At 44.5% G+C, this 21,686-nt stretch overlaps 1 protein-coding gene across 1 annotated transcript; it reads left to right on the top strand.

Moving 5' to 3' along the window:
- Positions 1 to 285: 285 nt before the first annotated feature.
- On the top strand, positions 286 to 909 carry LOC142578222 (uncharacterized). The gene has a single exon (XM_075687626.1). It carries the CDS (start codon positions 286 to 288, stop codon positions 907 to 909), a length of 624 nt encoding a protein of 207 aa, XP_075543741.1.
- The last annotated feature ends 20,777 nt before the right edge of the window (positions 910 to 21,686 follow it).

Genomic DNA, 21,686 nt, shown 5'->3' on the forward strand with positions numbered 1-21,686 from the left:
TAGTACATTCTCACTATATAGTGCATTAAATTCTGCTGTAGTGGACAGAACTCCTCGAGCCCCGCGGTAGAAGAAGAAGAGACTGGACCAGCGCCATCAGGCATATAGGCTCGACGATGGTAGCCACGCCATCAACGCAGTCATCTGTTTAATAAATGGCAATTCTTTGTGGGCCTTCTGTTCCTGCAAGTTGGTGACCATGGACGTGATACCAGATCATAATTGTATACGCCTACCCAGTTTCTTCTCGACGTCATGGAACGACGACGTCTCGAAGAAAACGGAATGTCTTCCATCCCCGCACAGAAACTTCCCGATTTTTGGCCCTCGGACTGTGAACTCTGGTTCGCCCGCATTGAGGCGCAGTTTCGCCGTCACCGAGTCACATCTCACGTGGCCAGTTACGACAACGTCGTCAGTGCGCTTAACCCAACCACTGCAGCTTCGGTCTGCGACATTTTGTTAGCTCCTCCGCCCGATGATAAGTACGATACCTTTAAGTGGGAGTTACTACGGCACACCACCGACTCTGAGTCTCGACGGGTTCAACAGCTCCTCTCATCGGAGGAACTTGACATAAAACAGACTGATCTGTTTCATAGCATGACCCAACTCCTGGGAACCAGTCCACCATCAAAAGACTCGAAAATCCTTCGGGAGCTCTTCTTACAGCGTCTACCGAACCAGCTACGCATGATTTTATGTGCCTCACCTACGACATCCATCGAGGCCTTAGCCACGATGGCAGATCAGATTATGGATTCATCCCATCTTGTGATATGCACTGTTGACCGTTGTGATGCACTCATTGCGACACAACCCAAGCTACAGCAGCACTTGAACCCGATAGTTCAAGCATGCACCTTGCTGCGCAAGTATAGGAGCTTACTAAACCGTTGGCTGCCTTAAGCTTTCGGGCGAATAACCATCAACAGCGGCATCGCTCGCATGACCAAAACGTTTCATGCCCTCCGTCTCTCTTTATTTCTTGGTATCACGTCAGATATGCCACTCGAGCAAGGCAGTGCCGTCCGCCTTCCAACTTTCCGGGAAAGGGTCAGGCCAGTCACTGATGACGGCTATTGCTACTGGCTCTACATCCAGCCGTCTCTTCTACGTCACTGACCGTGTCACAAAAGTTCACTATCTAGTAGAAACTGATGCGGAAACTTGCGTAATCCCCCCCCCCTTTTCAACACCACAGAAGACGTCACCATGGGCGCTATAACGTAAAACTATTCCAAATTTTTCTATTCCAATTCTGCTATCAGCCCTCCACGATTGGTCAAAAACTTTTTTCGACCACCCCCACTTGGCCTGTCTGTCACGCGAAGTCACGAAAACCGCAATACCTCCCCATCTGATATGATGTGTAAGCATTGATTATGCATGATTTGACAGAAAAAAGAAAAATAGTTATTTCTGATTCGACGCCTTTTCGCTATTAGCTTCCGGCTATTGGTCAAAAGTTTTCGGGCTGCACCCACTTCACCTGCCTGTCACGCGAGGTCCAAAAACCGCGAAAACTCACCGCGTCAAAGTGACGTGTACGCATTAAAGATGCATTAATATGCCGAACAAAACTGAATTTTCTTCTGAATAGCCGCAGGCTGCCCCGTTCCGAAAGGAATAAAAGATGGCTGCCGCCGATCGCACAGGCACTGGCTAATCGCACCTTCCGGAGAGCATGGGTGAGTTTGCGCTTAATAAAACTTCTTGCGTGGCCGTGTAACGTTTTCGAGCACTTTCGGCATGTTTACCACCTCATTCTGCCAACTCTTCTTTGCTGAGTGTCCCTTTTAGCGTCATTCTTAAGCTTCCGTTGCATGCCGCCGCGATTTTCGACCAGCCACCGCGAGCTAAGTAAGGGAAAGCCGACCAATCGCAGACGCCGGCACCACCCTCTTCATCTGGTTATCGATTTTCAGTGCTGGCTCTGCCCCATCGAATCCCTCTCCACTCACTTGAGCGTTCTGCTCGCCTCTTGTCAACCAATTAGATACGACAGGCCGCTCAGCGTAGGCAATGTTATTCGTTTTTCAACCAAACAAAAGTGACCTCCTATGAAAGAGGAGAGCGTTTTATTGGTGTGTTCAGACAACCCTGCGGGTGACCGCCCGGTGCTTGCGTCGGTGGTTACGCAAAATTGACGTCTGGAGATTGGAATAGAAACATATTGGAATAGTTTTACGTTATAGGGCCCCATGACGCGTCTTTTCTCACTGCCGTCAACGGTTCCAACACTAAAATGTGCGGTCAGAAATCTCTAACTCTTGACCTAAATGTGTGACGCCCTTTTCGATGGCTACTCACCGCCGCTGACGTCCACGGGCCGACCATCGGAGTTTATTTTCTATGGAAGCTTAACCTTCTCGTCAATCTTCGCAAGTGCCGCCTTCTTGACTCCTAAAAACTTGTCCGTACATGGTATCATCACGTCTGCACCACCTATGCGTCTCGTACAAGCACACGCCCAGGTACTGAAACCATGATCGACTATCCTGCTGGAATTTCCAGAGCTGTTCAAACCATCCTCGCTAGAACGTCCAATAGTGCACGACGTCACGGACTACATTGTGACTAAAGGACCACCAGTATACGCCCGACCTCGCCGCTTAGCACCAGACCAACTGAAGTTGCAAAGCAAGAATTCAAACACATGCTCGTGTTGGGCGTCCTTCATCCTTCCGTTAGCCCATGGTCATCTACATTACACATGCTGCCCAAGAAGACAGGTGATTGGCGACCATGTGGTGATTACCGCGCCTTAAAACAAAGTGATGATTCCCGATAGGTACCCTACACCTCAAATCCACGAGTTCACCGCATCGCTTCATGGGTGCTGCATATTTAGCAAGGTGGATCTAGTAAAAGCCTACGCTCAGATTCCTGTCGAGCCTTCCTAAATTCCTAAAACAGCAATCATTACCCCTTCTGGCATGTTTAAATACGTACGCATGCAGTTCGGCCTCGGTAATGCCACTCAAACATTTCAGCGGTTCGTAGATCAAGTACTCCGTGGCCGGACTTGTTGCTCCTTCTACTTCGACGACATTCTTGTATTCACTCGCTCTGCTGCGGAGCATGAATCTGACCTTCATAAGGTGTCTGAACTCCTCCGTCAATATGGCGTGGTTGTAAACAGCTCGAAGAGTGAGTTTGGGGTTACTTCTCTCAATTTCCTGGGCCATCGAGTAGACGAGCATGGCATCCACCCGCCCCATCTCGTATCCAAGCCATTAAAGATTTCCTACGTCCGTCTTCCACCAAGCAATTACGGGCATTTCTGGGCCTCATACATTACTGCCGCCGTTTCATTCCTTGTTGTGCTTCAATTTTACAGCCTCTGCACATTCTACTCTATGGCACACCACGAGCTAGCACGGCTATATTGTGGACTATAGCTTGTGAATCTGCTTTTATCTCTGCCAAGAACGCGCTTGCTACCACTACTCTACTGCAACACTCGCAACCAGACGTTTCAATGTGCGTTATGGTAGACACCTCTGACATGTTGGCGCCATGTTTCAACAACTGGTTGGCAAGGCATGGCAGCCTATACCTTTCCTTTCAAGGAAGCTGACACTACAAGAAACCCGCTACAACACTTCCGATCGCGAATTGCTTGGACTCTACCTCGCAGTTCGCCACTTCCGTCACAGTCTCGAAAAGCGTCAGCTCTTTATTCTCACCGACCACAAACCACTCATTTATGCTTTTACCTCCAACAGTTCCTCGCACACTCCCCACGATATTCGCCAGCTTGCATATATCTCCGAATTCAACAGTGATGTTCGGCATATCAGTGGTGCCGATAATTCCATCGCTGACGCTCTGTCACGGATTCATATAATTGCAAACCAAGTAAATAGTACCGGCCTTAACTTCGTCCACCTCACAACCGCTCAACGCACAGACCATGAACGTCAAACACTCCGGACTGCCAACAATTCTCTGCGCTTCGAAGATATCTTACTGCCTGGCTGCAACGTCACAGTGATATGCGACATGACTACGGGCTATCCTCGACCGTACATTACACAACAATTTCGGCAGCAAGGTTTTGACGCACTACAGTTCTTATCGCACCCTGGAGTACGGGACACACAACGTCTTGTCACTTACCGCTATCTGTGGCCACGTATGAACGCCGACGGGCACGCATACAGTGCCAGCGCGCTAAGGTCAGTCGACACACTATTAGCGCGCCTGGTCATTTTCCACCACCAGACACTCGTATCGGCCCCGTTAACATCGACCTCGGTCCGCTACCACCGTCCTCGAACCAACGTTACGTACTCACATGTATTGACCGTTTCACACGCTTGCGTGTAGTAGCGCCACTCTCTCACATTATTGCAGAGTTCGTAACCCAGGTCATCTTAAATACCTGGATTTCTCGTTACGGCGTACCACACACCATAACGACAAACAGAGGAAGACAATTTGACTCGTCCCTCTTTCAAGCTCTCTCCTGTGTTCTGAGTGTAACGCACATACGAACTACAGCTTATCACCCAAGTTCCAATGGCATGGTGGAACACTTCCATCGTCAACTAAAAGCGATAGGCCTTGCCCATTGCTTCGTGCCTATGACTGCATGATACCATGGACGATACCCTGCCTTTGGTTCTACTAGGTCTTCGCACAGCTCTGAAAGCAGATACACAGTGTTCCTCAGCAGAAGTCGTTTTCGGCACGACACTTCGCGTACCCGGTGAGTTCTTCACCTTGGAACCATCATCTGCTGACCTGCAATCCTACTCCGACCACCTGCGCCTTACAATGACCACTGTTATACCACCGCCACTTCGAAACGACCGCATAAATGTTTACAGGGGCCCATCTTTACTTCATAGCAGTCACGTATTTATCCGTCACGATGCTACTCGAGCTCATTTACAATCTGCTTACGACGGTCCCTTCAAAGTCATCAAGCGTGACGCGAAGTTTTTTAGATTTCTTGTCAACGGACGCGAAGAGACAATTTCCATCAACCGCTTGAAGCCAGCTAACCTAGACTCTGGCAGTGCCATCTCCGCAATTTAAAGCGCTGAACGGCAGTGCCTTCATCGCTAGGGAAGGAGCCATGTAGCGGACACTACTCATCAAGCCCCGCTGTAGAAGACGAAGAGACTGGACTAGCGCCATCCACAGTTGAATTCTCTAAAACTATTATGGGTACCTGGACATTGTGGCTTACATTCAAATGAAATGGCAGACGCATTAGCGCGAGCATCCCTGAGTGGACCTATAATGCCTGTTCTTCCTTTGGTGGCTCACATAACAGCAATCAGATATAGAAAATATTCAATTCATAGAGATGTCAGTGAATCAATAACAACATGGACAGAATATCAGCACCTCAGATTTCCGTGGAAAATCCAGTGGTGTCCATCAAGACAATCAGAATTAGCGATCACGAGATTACGCTGCCGTGTCCCTCCATTAAACCTATATTTACACAGGACTGGTCCGACGCTATCGCCTCTGTGTCCATACTGCCAAGAAACAGAATCTCTAGATCATTATTTTTTGGTATGTCGACGATACAAATTGTTAAGAAAAAGACATCTAGAACTTCCGTTCGCAAAATTAGGGTTAATGTTATCACCAGAAATCATAGTATCTTTCGGTGCGTCAGTTATAGGGGTCAGCCACAGGGACGTATTTGATGCCGTTTGCAGTTACATACAGTCAACAAAACGAATAACTTTTTAACTTTTGTCTTGTATTTTTTTATGTCTTCTTATCTCTCTTTCATTATATTTCTTTTATCATCGAATAAGTAGCACTTCAAAAGAATAGGTGAACGTTTCAGCACGCAATTCTTGGCCAATCCCCCAGTGTGGTTATGAGCCATAACTTGAGGTCATCATCATCATCATCATCAGCGCCATCAGGCATGTAGGCTCGACGATGATAGCCGCGCCATCAACACAGTGATCTGTTTAATAAATGGCAATTCTTTGTGGGCCTTCTGTTCCTACACAACATTTCAGCTTTATTGGAGGCTATCGTGATTGTACATTCGCTTTTCCTCCAATAATCTCATTAGCTGTATCGCGCGCGCTTTAAGTAGATGATTCATCCACTTCAGAAATGTTCAACATAACATCATGGTCACTGAAGCGCAAGAAGCGAGCAAGCTTAATATTTTGAGAAAAAAATAAAAAAGCACCAATTCAAACAAAACTTTTCCACCAAACGTGTTTTTCTAAAATGCCATGTATACATAACGTGACCTCCCCTTACCAAGCACGCCCCTTTTCTTTCGCCGGCTGCGTCCACTGGTGCAGGCAGCCATACGCAACTCGAAAAATCGATCAAGACCCATCGATTGTGATGAAATCAACCGGCTTGTTACACTATGCATTGCGGGAATGCAGGCCTTGCTAAAGCACATTTTGTCTCCACCGGCAAGCAGTTGAGGTACATTAGTAGCCGCCTGCTTCTTAAACGTAAATTTAGGCCTGGCTTGATTAAACCGCACGAACACCCTAAAAAACATATTAAGTAGTGTTGAATCCAGAATTCTGTATAAATTCACAACATTCTGTTAGCACAGTGACCGAATATCAGTTATTTCCCACAAATAATTCTTATGTGCAGAACTAGGTCTTGGGAAACCTACCGATTATTGTATTCCACTACGCTTTGCGTGTATGCAATGACACAGATACAAAAGGAATGAGCACCCGGAAATAAATTTCTTTTTGTGAAGTTACCAACGTGGGCATATAACTCCTGCCAATTGCCAGGCAAATACTGAATAGTTGTTCACTCGAACTTTCAGTGTTCGTTCTGTTTGTGTTTAGTCCTTCTTTCACAGGGTCTGCATGCCTGAAGATCATCCTGCCGCTTTCTCCAGATCACGACGTGGAAAGCGCTTCTAATTTTACCCGAAATCACACCACAGAACTTACATACTTGTATGCTTTTCTTGCAGCTACGTGTAACCATGTACACGTGGCCTGTTCTGGAAATAGTTGGTTTCACTATTAATTTGCCCTCTTGCCTTTATTATCATTGAAGTCGCTACTTAAGCTAGCTATGCTACGTATGCTAGCTGAGACTACGTTTGTTCTCTATTGGTTTTATGCCTGGCCCATTGCTTACCAATTCAAACTGTTTTGAATGTTATTCTTTCAAATGTGACTTATTTTGCACCTGTTCATCAATTCGGCAGTTTATTGATTTCAACCTTACTTCACAAGCTCCAGGCTTCCGTGCTCAGGTGCTTTACTAAGTCATTTATTGTTTGCGAGATCTGGCCTGTTTCTTCCAAATGTGGCCTTCGTCTTCCTAAGTGAATTTCTTTCATGTTACCAGTTTTTCAGCCTGCATTCCCCCTAATTTCGCATTCACGTTCTCTATGAACGCAATAGAGTGAATTTATGCATGTATAGTCGCTCTTTCACCGTCCTTATACAGCTTTCCTACCTTAAAATGTAAGCAGACGTGCACTACTTGTGCACATATTCCTGCATTATCTATTTTATGTCAAATAATGATATTCTTTTGAGAACATATGCCATATATACCTTTAATATAAATATAGCTGCTATTTATGTCATGCTACAGAACCCTGATATGTTCTGCAGTAAAGTTTTATGCATTAGAAGTTATCTTCCGTAATATTCTTCCTAAGAAGAAAGGAATATTCAGCCATTAATCGAACGTGTTTATACCTAGCGGTCTGCGCCCAATGACATCATATGTAACATCGGATGATTTATCGAAGAGCGCTCTTAAGCTGGTATGCCTCGATGGCTCACATGTTGACCGCTGCCGACTTTGTTTTCAGTGGCGGCCTGTCCTGTCGGAGATATGCTGAGCACTGTCGACAATGCCACAGATGAGGCCTCTCGCTCCGTCACGTGTTGGGCAGCCACTGGGGACTGGGACAAAGGCTAATTAATTGCGGGAATTATGAGGGATTAAGAGCTCAACTTCTGTTATTTAGAGGAGTGCCCTTTTGGAGCTCCGTAAGTCTTCATAATTTTCTGCGCTAAGATAGCTTCACTGGCTCTTTATAAGCAGTTCTTTGCCGCAATCTGGCACCCTGCAGCCTGAGAAAGTACTGGTGAAGAAGGCAATGTTTGCATGCAGTGCATGAGAATACTTAAAGGGTCCTAAGAAAAATAAACGGTCGTAGCGAATGCTTGAGGACATGTGACGCAGAAGAATGCATTGTGGTTGAAGCAAGGGACATCCGTCAGTGGCGGGCATTCCTAGAGCGCTGGAAAGAACAAGGCCAAAAAGAAAGTGAATATCAAGAATCATAACCAGGCGCCGCGATGAATGGTATAATGTAGGAGCGTACTGGCGGATGCCGCATAACCATAAGCGTGTGCATAAATTTTCTCTCTTGAACTAAACGCACGGAGACGTTATCACTATTCCGCTCTGCTACGGCATTTTCTAGATCACTGTAGCGCATAAATAGTCAATACGTCAAAGAATTTACGCACACCATTTATCGGAACCAGTCTCCTGCAACTTAACCTAAATTCTTCTATGTGCAAATTAAATGGTGCTCTTGTATGCCGCACAATATAGCCCGCATTCTTACTCTGAGTGCCCTTCATGAAATCAAAAATGGCGAGGTCCATATATTTGGGTAGTCTTCCTTGCCTTCTCAGTGGCGTGGCTGAGAGAGAGAAAGAGGGAGAGAAAATGCTAAACTATTGGCAGGGAGGATAATCAGGGGAGGTATTCTGCAAGAGTCCTCCTTTTGGAAATGTCCATTTTGTCTACTGCTGAAGTGCTGATTGGTTGTGGCGCATATCTGCTGCGGACGCGCAGCGCAGCCCAGCCAATCAGAACTTCAACGGTAGACCAAATGGACATGTGCACTAGGTGGACTCTTGCAGAATACTTCCCTAGGACTGAGCTCAGTTGGCTGCTACTGTACACTGAGGGAAAAAGAACAGTGAGAAAATAATTAAGAGGAAGAGAGAAACTCCAGTGTTGATGTCGCCGTCTGAGTTAAGTTCACTGCTGTATATCACAGAGGGACGCTCTGTCCTGTTGCCTTGAAAAATCGCAGCAGCACGTTTGCGGCCTTTTGCAGCTGTATAATGCAAAGCCACGGTCGAAAGATCTTGACCAACGAAAAGTTTACCTTACAAGATGTGTATAAAATGGCGTGTAATATAGCACATACGTTCGTGTTGTGACATCAACTTTCTCAACGATACACTGATTCGCATCCCTCTCTCCTTCACAAATATAAATATGCTTGCTCGTCAGAATATAACACGTAACTTTAGTGGCGTTTGTGTCTATATGTATAAATAGTTGTGCTAGCTAATTGCGTAATCCCAATTATCATCGGTGTTGCCATTGTTGAATGTCTATCGTGGCGAAACGCGTACTTCGTATAAGTGTGAAAAGGATTCCTAGAGGGGCACTTAAGGTGCAATGAGTTTCAAGGCTCCATGTGAGTGCTCGAAAATTTTTGGCTTTCGAGAAATAATTCTTTCTTGTCGAATGGTATTATTAGATTTAATAACTGATTGCACAATATTCCAAAGATTCGATGGTCGCCAAGTGTACACACTGCTGTTGAAATCTCATTTCATGCCACGGTGGACTAAGCGATGCCGAGAAAGGGAAGATCATTCTCAAAAGCAAAGGCGTTTCTTTGACAAAGTTTCCTTCAAGAGGGGACACTATGTTACTTTTTCGACGTTCTTAATTCAATGAATGCGGTCATTGTCTCTCTGAAAAGGATGAATGAAATCATATGGAGGCCGCCAAGAAAGCGGTTATCGTTAATTCTATCGTTTCTTTTCCTCCATCAACTATCGCAGTTCGCAGTTGTCAGTACACCTCTTACAGAGAAACTTGCCCAGCGTGTTAAAGGGACACTAAAGGGAAAAGTGATTTGTTCTGCATCAGTAAATTACCGTTCTACAAGACCAAAAACACCATTCTTACAACGATAAGACGTTTGGTAAGCCAGAAAAAGCACAAGAACGAAATACGGGTGGCGACGCCTACTTAAGTTCCCGAACCTGGGGGCTGTGACGTCTTGGATTTTGATGGCACCTTCTAGCGCCTACTAATTATATATACAGGTACAGATTGACTACATTGTGTTCTAAAGGAACCATATATTTAACATGGCAAGTTTCGGGAACCTTTATTCAGCCAACGTGGCCCAAATGCGAAAACTACTTTGGAATCCTGGAATACTTTGGAATCCCTGACGTCACGCTGACGTACCGGCGCTGGGGTTTCGGCGCGAAATTCAGATACTAATACTTGGACCTTCATTTTCTCATCTAATCAGGAAACAATTTTTTTTTAAATGACTGCCTGCAGGGTTCTCAAACAATGCTTCGTTAGTCTAAACTGATTTATTCGTTCGCTTTAATGTCCCTTTAAATATTGAAACACTTTTCTTTCAGCTTAAAAAAATGCCAATTACCATTACCGATTAAAAATACCTTGAAAATACTTATATGCAATATTTTCACTCATCATTTTATGTTTATGTATAAGGTGCGCGCTCATCAAATTTCATCCCGATGTTTCACTGTATGAAATGCTTCGATCTGTAGTAATAATTAGGGAGCATCAGAGTACTGGGAATGTGCTCATTCTCTGCCATTCTTCTAGAATGGGCATGGATTACTGTAACAAGAGGAGTACAGAACGTTCATACATATATATATATATATATATATATATATATATATATATATATATATATATATATATATATATATATATATATATATATATATATATATATATATTTATATATATATATACATATATTCCAGTAAATTATTAATGGGATAGCTAAAACATAACCAAGTAAAAAATATCGAAGAAGCCGTTAAATAGCATAGACTATTATAATATGAGGATTGAGTGCGTGCAGGGTACCTCAAATGCAACGTTATGCGTACACGCTTTATCAGATCATATCATGTTTGGCTGCACAGAACAGAGCCGCGCTTACTGAACCCTACTTTGTTGGTCATAATTCTGTGCAATATAGGCCAGCGCATCCCACAGCAGCCACAAAAACGTTGTGTAGCCAAACTATCAGAAATTACACAAGTGGTTGAATATACTACATTATCTTTTTATTCCTCGGGGGCCGGGAGGTCTGTGTGCCTTAGAGATACATTGGAGATGGTAGAGTTTCATTGATTTTGTTAATTAGGGTTACCTTCTTTTTGAGTATCTCCATAAGTGCCACCGAATGTTCCGGCTTTTATTGCACAGAATCGTGACTAAGAAAGTATATATGTCAGTTGAAGCACCTCGGTTCCGAGTTTTTAAACAAATAACGGCATAAAAGCTGTATATATTGTCACATGCGCTTATTTCATGTTTTACTTGCACCTTTTGACGTTAACAACCGTTTTCTTGTTTTCGAGCAGCGGCGCCATAACACATAATGCACGCACCCTGAGAGCTCTCGCCCTTTCTAGAATAGCGAGGCGCGTCAAATCAGTTTGCACGCATATGCCGAGGTGATTGTAGTACTTTCTAAAATGCATGTGCTTGCCCGCCAGTGCTGGGACAAACAGTTAAATAAGGAAACGACAAGTAAGGTGTCGTTCGATCGACGGAAGCCTTCTGCGATTCCTTTGGTCGCCGCAGCCTATTTATTGCTTGCACTGCTTTCAGGCACGACATTATATGTTACCCTTTAAGTAATCTCCGCCTGAACAATTTCATTGCGCCACTAATGCCAACCTCTTTTAGGTGTTTCAGGTATTTATCGACGGCTTCGTCCATAAGCAGACTTAGTTACGGTTTATTATAGCATCAAACAATCTTGTAGCCTTTTTCTCTAAATTTGCTGTGAGTTCAATAACTCCGACGGCAGCTTGGATGTAGTGCAAGAAATAGACACAATTATACGGTAAGCATTTCGTTTATTAGCATTTACTTAAATACTTCACCAAAGCTTTTCCTTCACATGAATTCCAATATGTTTTGAATGTGCATAAACTTTTGCATTATCTTTTTTTTTAAATTTTCCTTCTCTCACTAATGCGCCAGTTAGTTCTCTAAGGCCAAAAGGAAGTTTTAATTTTGTTTAATGCAAGTTCGAGTAAATCTTACCTTGGTTCACCTAAGTTATCTTCCGAAGATTTTACAACATTAATACAAAAGTCACTTGATCTACTTTTAAAACTACATTGTGTCCACACACCTGTCGCTGATTATATTAAAAGTTGTGCAGAAAATGTTTTGTTATAACAGATAACAGCGTGGTGTTTTATTTATTAGTTATACATCATATAATTTATTCGTAATAGATAATTTATAGAAGATTGTCCCTTAGCACAATAATGCGGCTTCTATATGTCACAACAATGTTGTAAATATAATTACCACGTCACCTTTATGCCTCGTCAGCACTTGTGTACTCCTCGAAAGTAGTATCGAATTGTGCGAGTTGGCGTCAGGTTTTACTTCACTGGAAATATTTACTGAACTGCAACGGCTTAATTTTTTTTCAACAGAAACATTCGCTGTTTATTTCAGGTAGCGTTTAACGCCACTGAACCCTATATCTTCCTGTTGTTTACACATTGGCGCGAAGATTTGGAAACTTGCGGAAAGCAGTTTCTGGACATTTTTGTCTGGTTGGTTTTATCAAAAAGGCGCTGCAAAATGAGTGTACAGGATACTCCTGAATGCTTTCCTTGTCATTGTAAATATAAGGAAAATGAATGAACAAAAGCGTATAGGCTGCATCAAGCAAAATAAAATGAAAGCAGGCACAACGTGGAAACGACAGAATGCATGCGCAATTTTCAGAAAGCGCTGCAGCTGTTCACATGTTGCACAAGAATCATTGAAACTTCCTTTCGCAGCTGTCCTTTCTTTCTGTTTGGGGCATCCGTGAGTTCAAACCAGTACCGAAAAATATAACAAATACTGCCGGAAGCACTATGCTTTTTCTTGGGCTAATGCCAGTCGGAGATAAACTTTTGAAGCAGGGCTTTACGGACTTTTTTTGTTTGTCCTCTAGGAGATGCAAAACTGTGGCAAAAGGAAATCATTACATAATTAGCATACATTAAAAGAAGAAAAACTCAAAAACTTGGTCTTTTTCCTGCGTTTTTGTTCTTTTTTTATTGCTACTTGGCTAACATACGAAACCAAACAGACGCTTCAGTTCTCACTTGCACGAACGCATTAAGAACATGCACTCTCTTGACAGGAGCACTGCGAAGTTTCATTACAGGGCTCATGCTTTCTAAACATTTTCTCCTGTCTTATGAACCCTCTCAGATGATGCAAGTGACTGAGAAAAATAAAGGAAGGCAGGGATGTCAACCAGTCAAGAGTCCGGTTGGCTGCCCTAAGCTGGGGGAAGTGAAGCGGGGACAGAAGAAATAGAGAGAACAAGGAATGCCGTGAATATGAGCACAACGCGAAATACATCCTACAGATTATGCAATTTTTTTTAACGTGTAGTATTCTTTTTTTTTTACTTAATATTTAGAAGAGTACCTTAGAAAGCGGTGTCCAGTGGCCAAGTTCTGTCTTCCAAGGATGCTGAGCAGGGAAAATTGAGGCAGCGTAGCTTCAGTTTTAATGTGAAGGCGCGTTCTGTGCGTTTGAGCTTTTTCTTGAGGGCCCTCTTTCAAGAAAGTGCTCAAACGCACAGAACGAACCGAACCAGCAGCAACTCGGGGTCTGCCTGGTCCTGATCAAGCTTTCTTCGTAGCATCCTCCTTTCTCCGAATGTAAACGTGGCACGGAACGAAGTGAACGATGACTTCACATTCCCTGGATAACAGCCTCTAATGCTTGGATTCGAGTTGCCAAACGATGGGGCGGCCTCTATGGTTCACTCATTGAATACCGAGCAGGACTGGCCTGGAGCCTGTTAGTATAACTGGCCAGGTTATGTAGCTCTGATTGAGCGGGACATGCAGTGCAAGGGCAAATGCGACCTCACAAATTCATCTTATAGAAGAAGCCTGAAGGCATTCTGCAACAGGCCACTCGCTGCAGTGTTACGCTTGTTCAGCTCACCCGGGACGTAGATGTTGATGTGGGTCAACGTATTCGCGTAGAACAACAACTGTGACAGTGCGTCAGGATCCGAAATGGTGCCCCTGATTAAGGCCATAGTATTCTGCGCTTATGATTGAGAATGTGTGAGCACTTCCCCTCCTGATATTTTGGTTTTTCTTTTCTGTTTTTTCTGATACCGCTAGTTCTGAAATCTCAGCCTGGATATCTTTATTTGGTTACCACGAGGGCTTAGAGTTTCTTTATAATACTTGACCTTATTCGCAGGGAAGTTTCTACGTGACAGAACTTTAGAAATGGTATGTGCATGCGCAGGGTTATTATTTCTTTCTTGTTCTTGCTTCCTTACAATTTCTTTCCTTATTTTCTTCTTCTTTTATTATTTTGGGTTTCCTATATCCTCGAGAGAAAAGAATGACCATGAGCACTATGCGGTGGTTACACTTCTCACGTTTATTTCAATAAAAAATTATGGCGTCGTCCAACGGTTCTTTATAAATAACAAAACAAACGGGAAATACCTAGTGAGCATCGGTTAGTGGGTGTCGAATGTCTCGAGTGGATGTCCGCAACTGGCCCTCCGAAAATTCAGAATTTAACGAACCATGCCTACCTCTATGCGTATACGGTCTCAGCGATCGCGTAGGGCTACCTTTTTGGCCTCCCTAAGTTTATGCATCACATCGAGCTTGATCATGCGTGTAGCAGGTGGAAAAAGTGGAAAAGTGCGCATATAGATGGCTAGATAAGTCCTCACTGTAGAGTCATGGCATCATATGAACTCACCTATACTCGCCTTTGCTATTCTTTTTTGGTGTTTTGCTTCCAAGCTTCATTCCATACCATCGACCCAGGCTCTCCATATCAAATTTATGGCAATCTACATAATGCATATTATCACTGCTTGAGGACTCATCTTCAATACTAGCAACTCAATTCCACCAAGAGGTACTCTGCAGTCCGCCTTTATCTATTACACCATTTTAATGGCAAAACGTCAAAGGCCATTGAGCGAAAGAACCGGCGTTTGTCGTCGGTAGCAGCGAAACGGCCGGCAAATTCCCACTGTCTACGAAGTCACGTTACGAGCGGGCCTCGACGGGGTAAACTATTCAAAATGGATCACCTGCTGCACCGGCAGCTCGCGCCAGGTGTCGCGTGAGCTGCGAGGGCGTCACCGCGACGTCACGTCACCCTCGCTATCGCTCTCCGAAGCCGTCGAGCAGTCCGTATCTCTCTATCTCTCTCACCCCCACTGGGCTTAGCTGTTGCGCGTGCCTGCCGGCCTTGGTGGCTGCTGCTGCTTCCTCGGTCTCTCGTGGCGCAAAGCGATGGTGGCATGCGGCGTTGGCACCGCAAGCTGCTGCTGTTTGCTGGCTCGGGCAACACTTACCGCTATGGTACATTACTCACAGCGCAAAATTCAAACGAGTACTTAGCGGTGTTCAAACGGCCAATAATGCGTTCGTATTTACAACTCATAAGACATCCTTAGGTTTAATCCTTTTCTTTATAACAAACCTTGTGGTAATAGTCATTAAACTGTCCGGGTAGATCATCTTACAGATAGAACTTTCTCGCCTACGAAATAATGCTTTCAGTGCCCTAGTTTTAGAGCATTAGTATACCTTCGAGGATAAGACCTATCCTGTAAACTCCTAGTGAAATACTGAGCAGCAATACGCAGCCTTCGTGCACATGCCTGTAATTCCAGCGCACGAGCGTATGTGCAAGAAGGCTCCCTAAATAGCAACGCTAGTGGGTACTCTCGTGTGACGCCAATAACGTCTACTACCAGCTGAAAGCATCCTCGCCTTGCGCGAAGTTTCCTGCTGAAAATGTCAAAACAACAGAACGTTACAATGATTATGTCACCGCAAACGGGCTTATTGAAGAAAGCGGGGGATGCGCAGAAAGTATTTTTACCGTAATCAGTTCTTTTCGATGCCTCTCACGGTTTCCTTTTGTTTGCCCTGCGACGAGGAGCTCCCGATGCTTCCTAAAGGCGTCAACCGTTCCTTCAAAATCATGTCAGTGATAAAAAAAAAGAAAGGCGTAGAAAGTGCTTCCCACACCTTTGGGTAATCCATCATATATAGGTGAACTAGTGGGTCTCCATTTGCCTTGCTCTTTCTTTCTTTCGTTTCTATCTCTATCTTGCTAAATTTGCCTATTATCTGCAAGATTGCACCAATGTGGCAAACAGAAGGAATGAACACACAAACCGGCTATTATCAAATATTCTTTATTGGATAAGTCCCTATGGAGGCGCTGAACTTGGGGGGGGGGGGGGCTCCGGAGCCCGAGCCCGCTCCGAAGTTTTCCAAGGCTGAGCCCCCCGCCCCCCCACCTAACGTGTTATTGACAGAGTTTTGTTACCCGCATCGTTTGAGGTTTCTTCGGACTTGCCTCGACCATCCCACTTAAAATTTTATTGAAACTTCTCGTAATTGTTTGCTGTACAAAAGAAATACTCGATCGATGGTTAGGTAGCACGTGTGAATTTATTGACCAGTTGCCTTCACCCAAAGAGATCACGCACTCGTTACGCCTGCGCCAGTAAGGATGGTCCACATCCGCTGCCGTGGTTTGTGAGTGGTGGCGCCTGCTGACACTCCCAGGGTTAGTTCTAGTAGTAACATATCATCATCATCATCATCATCAGTCTATTTTATGTCTACTGCAGGACGAAGGCCTCTCCCTGCAATCTCCTGTTACCCCTGCCCTGCGCCAACCGATGCCAACTAGCACCCGCAAATTTCCGGATTTTCTCGTACCCCCTAGACTTCTGCCGTCCTCTACTGCGCTTCCCTTCTCTTGGTGCACATTTTCTCACCGTAATGGTCCAGCGGTTATCTAATCTGCGCATCGCATGACCTGCCCAGCGCGATTTTTTTCCCTAATGTCAATTAGAATACCGTCTATATCCGTTTGCTCTCTGATCCAAACCGCTCTCTTTCTGTCTCTTAAAGCTATGCCTAGCAGTCTTCGTTCCATTGCTCTCCTCGCGGCCCTTAACTTGTGCACAAGCTTCTTTGTCAGTCTCCAAGTCTGTGACCCATATTTCAGCGCCGGTCAAATGCACTGATTGCATACCTTCCTTTTCCATGACAAAGGTAAGCTTCCAGTCAGAAGCTCACGATGCCTGCCGTATGTGATCCAACCCATTTTTAGTCTTGTGTGAATTTCTTTCTCATGGTCAGGGTTCCCTGTGATTAGCTGACCTAGGTAGCCGTACTCCTTCACAGACTCTAGAGGCTGATTTGCGATCCTGAACTCTTGTGCTCTTCCCCGGTTATTCATCATCTTTGTCTTCTGCATATTAATCTTCAACCCCACTCTTACACTCTCTCTGTTAAGCTCCTCAGTCATTTGTCGTAACTCGTCTGCAGTGATGCTGAATAGAACGATGTCATCGACAAACCAAAGGTTGCTGAGGTATTCGCCGTCAATCCTTACTTCTAAACCTTCCCAAATATACTTCTCTCAAGCACGCAGCGAATAGAATTGGAGAGATTGTGTCTCCCTGTCTGACCCCTTTCTTTATAGGTATCTTCCAGCTTTTCTTGTGTAGAATTAAGGTGACTGTGGAATCACTGTAGAATAGAATAGGACAGATTGTGTCTCCCTGTCTGACCCCTTGCTTTACAGGTATCTTCCAGCTTTTCTTGTTTAGAATTAAGGTGACTGTGGAAACACTGTGGATATGTTCCAGGGTACTTACATAAGTGGTCTGTACTTCTTGATTACGCAATGCCTCCATGAATGCTGGTACCTCTACTGAATCAAAGGGTTTTCATAAGCTATTAAAGCTATATAGAGAGGCTTATAGTACTGCGGATTTCACGATAACCTGATTAATGACATGGATATGATTCATTGTAGAGTATCCCTTCCTGAAGCCAGACTGTTCCCTTGGTTGACTAAAATCAAGTGTCGCCCTTATTCTATTGGAGATTATCTTGGTAAATATTTTATATAATACCAGGAGTAAGCTAACGGGCCTATAATTGTTCAGTTCTTTAACGTCTCCCTTTTTGTGGATTAGTATAATGTTTGCACTCTTCCAGTTTTCTGGGACCCTTTCTGTCAATATACACTTCGTATAGAGAGCCGCCAGTTTTTCTAGCATTATGTCTCCTCCATCTTAGAGTAAATCGACTGTTATTCCATCTTTTCCTGCCGCTTTTCCCCGTTTCATGTCTTGCAAGGTCTTTCTGACCTCATGTCTAGTTATAGTAGAAGTTTCTGTATCCTGTTCATTATTGTTTCGAATGGAGTACTCCTGAGTCCTCTGGGGACTGTACAGGTCAGTATAGAATTCCGTTGCTTTTATTATACCTTCGAGATTGCTGATGATATTACCCTGCTGATCTTTCAGTGCATACATCTTGGTTTGCCTATGCCAACTTTCCTTCTCACTGATTTCAGGCTGTGTCAATTTTTTACGGCTTCTTCAGCCTTCCTCACGTCATAATTTAGAATATTACATATTTTCGCCTTGTTGATCAGTTTGGAAAGTTCCGAGAATTCTATCTTATCTCTTGAGTTGGAGACTTTTATTCTTTGTCGTTTCTTTATTAGGTCCTTTGTTACTTGGAAGAGCTTGCCTACTGGTTGCCTTGGTGCCTTGCCTCCCACTTCAATTGCTGCCTATGACGCCAGCCTCGTTACGGTTTCATCCATCACCTCTATGTCATCATCATCATCTCTCTGTCCTAAGGCTGCATATTTGTTTGCAAGTACCATCTTAAATTTGTCTGCTTTTATTCTTACTGCCTCTAAGTTCACCCATTTCTTCTTGACCAATTTTCCTCTTTTTCTGTTCAAATTAAGGTGAATCCTAGCCCTCACTAACCTTTGATCACTGCACTTTACCCTACCTATCACTTCTACATCCTGCCCTATGCTGTGATCACCAGAAAGTATGAAATCAATTTGATTTCTTGTTTCGCCATTAGGGCTTTTCCAGGTCCGCTTTCTGTTGCTACATTTCCTCAAGAAAATGTTTATTATTCTCAGCTTATTCCTTTCTGCGAATTCCACCAGAACCTCTCCTCTAGCGTTGCTAGAATTGACGCCGTAGTTGCCAATTGCCTGTTCATCCACCTGCTTTTTCGCTAGAAGAAGTATTTCAGTGATTGGAAAATGTAGAGAGGTCGGCCGGATAATGGAGCATCTGGCCTGCTACTCTACGTAAGGGAAGGGGAAGAGGGGAAGAAAAAGGGTCACAATGGGGGATGATAATGGGAGGAACGAAGTGAAGGACACGTTACACAACTGGTATCCCAGGCGTGAGTCCAGGCCCGTGTCACCTAGGAAACGTAAAAGAGCACGCATTGTCTGTCCTCTGCCAAATCTGAGGTCATGCGCCTAGCAAGAGGTCCTCCGACAGTGGTCCATTTTGTAAATGTCTCAATGTATCTGCCATTGTCAGTCTTTCGCGCGCATACTCAGGGCACACCACGAGCACATGTTCTATAGTCTCTACAGCGTCACACACTGAACAGTCCGGGGAGTCTGTCCGTCCAAATACGTGCAAATATTTGCGCGTGAAGACGACGCCTAATCACAGTCTGTGTATCAGGCATGTATGAGGGCGTGGAATTCCACGCAGAATAGGAAATTTCATATCGGGATCCAGCCTTTTAAGGCGGACGTGATGAGCGTCTGGCTGGGCCCAGTAGCTTCTCGTCGCACTCCTCATTAATTCCGACAGGAGGCATATGATGTCCGGTCTGGAGAATGGCACTACGGTTCGCAGGCCGTTGTTGAGGCCGCGTCTTGCTGCAGCATCGGCCATCTCATTACCCATGATCCCACAATGTCCCGGGATCCATTGGAACACTATGCGGTGGTGTTTTTCTTGAGCGCATGAAAGTAGCTCGGTGATCTGCAGTGCCAGAACCTGATATGCGGTGTGGCGCAAGAAGCATCCCAAAATTTGCAGCGCGGGTTTTGAGTCCATGAAAATGCACCACTCTTGAGTTCTTTCCCCGCAGATGTGGCGAATCGCTTCCCGAATAGCCACAAGCTCTGCAGCGGTTGATGTAGAATGATGGTCTAGTATGAAACCTCGAGTCATCTGTTGGGCTGGTATCACCACAGCTGCTGTCGATGCCTTTGGTGACGCGGAGGGGGCCCCTCGGTTAGCCCCCTTTCTTCTCGCTCATAACAGGAAAATAATGTATTTCTTAGCTTGAGATCAATTTATAGGTGCAAATGGTCAAAAAGAAACTAAATTTTGTGAAAAAAAAGTGTCTTTATATTAGTTCTATTTTTGCGCCGCTGAGAAACGTGCCAAAATTTGATGACGAGCAGTAATAACGTGACAGTTAAACAAAATGTTGGGCGGAAAGTGGGTCAACAGCTGAAACTGAAACCATGCAGTTGATCTACTTGGTTTCTTTTACATGTTTTGTTTGCTTAGGTGTTCTTGTTTATGCTTAGGTGTTCCTTTCTCGAAATATTTTCGCTGTGTTTGTAGAAAGTTTAGCTACGGTTGTCCCATTGTCTGCTGCCGATCCGTTTAATCCTGTATTTCCACTCAAGCTAACAAAGTATATTAAGAGTTTGTCCACATTCTTTACCTGTACAGCATAGAGCGTCACCTGGGTACAAATATTTGTAGTGGACACAGTGAAAACTACTTCACTTCGAAGATTTCTTTTTATTTGTCTGAAAAATAAAACAAAAATGTATTCAGGCCAGCGGGAATTTTTCTTTGTAAATTTGGCGTCTCTAGATAAAATAGAGGCAAATAGAATGAGGCTAAACAAAAGAAAAAAAAACAACTAAAGAAGAAAAACGATATCGGAGGCACGAGAGAAGGAGGTAGTTCTCATGGCGCACGTGCTGTTTTTTATCCTGTAAAGATGAAAGTGACAAGATGAAGGATCCCAGAATGCAGCAGAGCGCGACAACGAATGTCGTGGAATGTTAAGTCTTAGCCTGTAATAGTGAAAAGGCCATCATAGGGACAGTGTGTGCTAACCGAGAGCCGACGATATAGGAGCTCTATATACCACGACAGATCAGAGTTTGCAAATCAACTGCTGTGGCGAGCCACTGATTAAACGAGACGCAACCCTCACGTCACAACAAGTACATATGACTGGTAAGTCGTATATGGCGGCGAGAACCTTAACATATGCTTCCCTCGAAAGGGCGTTATTTCCTATTTTTCTTTTGTGTATAGCTGGGTTACCACGGAAAGAAACAAAAAAAAACAGGTGCAATCAAACTTTACAGTGGTGAGTTTGGCTTGTGTTGGAAACACCTCGTGTAGAAAGTAAAGAAGGAAAGAAACGGCCTTCCAAGTGGCGAAGAACGCAGCGGTCAGAGCACTTTAAGAACGTCCATCGCATACGGCATCAGATCCGCCTGTGGTCCGTGGTGCTGGAGAGGGAACGTATTGCTTTTATTCCATTGACGCTCCATTGATATATCCGCCCCAGGCGGTCCACTTAGCCGGCGTAGCCGGGACAAAGAGCCAATCCCTTATTTGTTATTTCTTTGCGTGGTCCCCCCGGCGCGCGAATGTATTGTTGCCTCTGATGTTTCGCTGCCGGCCCGTGTTGCCCGGTCTCCAAGGTTATGCTTCCTTCTTTCCTCCGTGGCCACGTCGCGTCGGCACTTTCTCGGGGCCGTGCACGAATGGC

The sequence above is a fragment of the Dermacentor variabilis genome, chromosome 4, assembly GCF_050947875.1.
Source record: "Dermacentor variabilis isolate Ectoservices chromosome 4, ASM5094787v1, whole genome shotgun sequence".
In the NCBI taxonomy this organism is placed as follows: Eukaryota; Metazoa; Arthropoda; class Arachnida; order Ixodida; family Ixodidae; genus Dermacentor; species Dermacentor variabilis.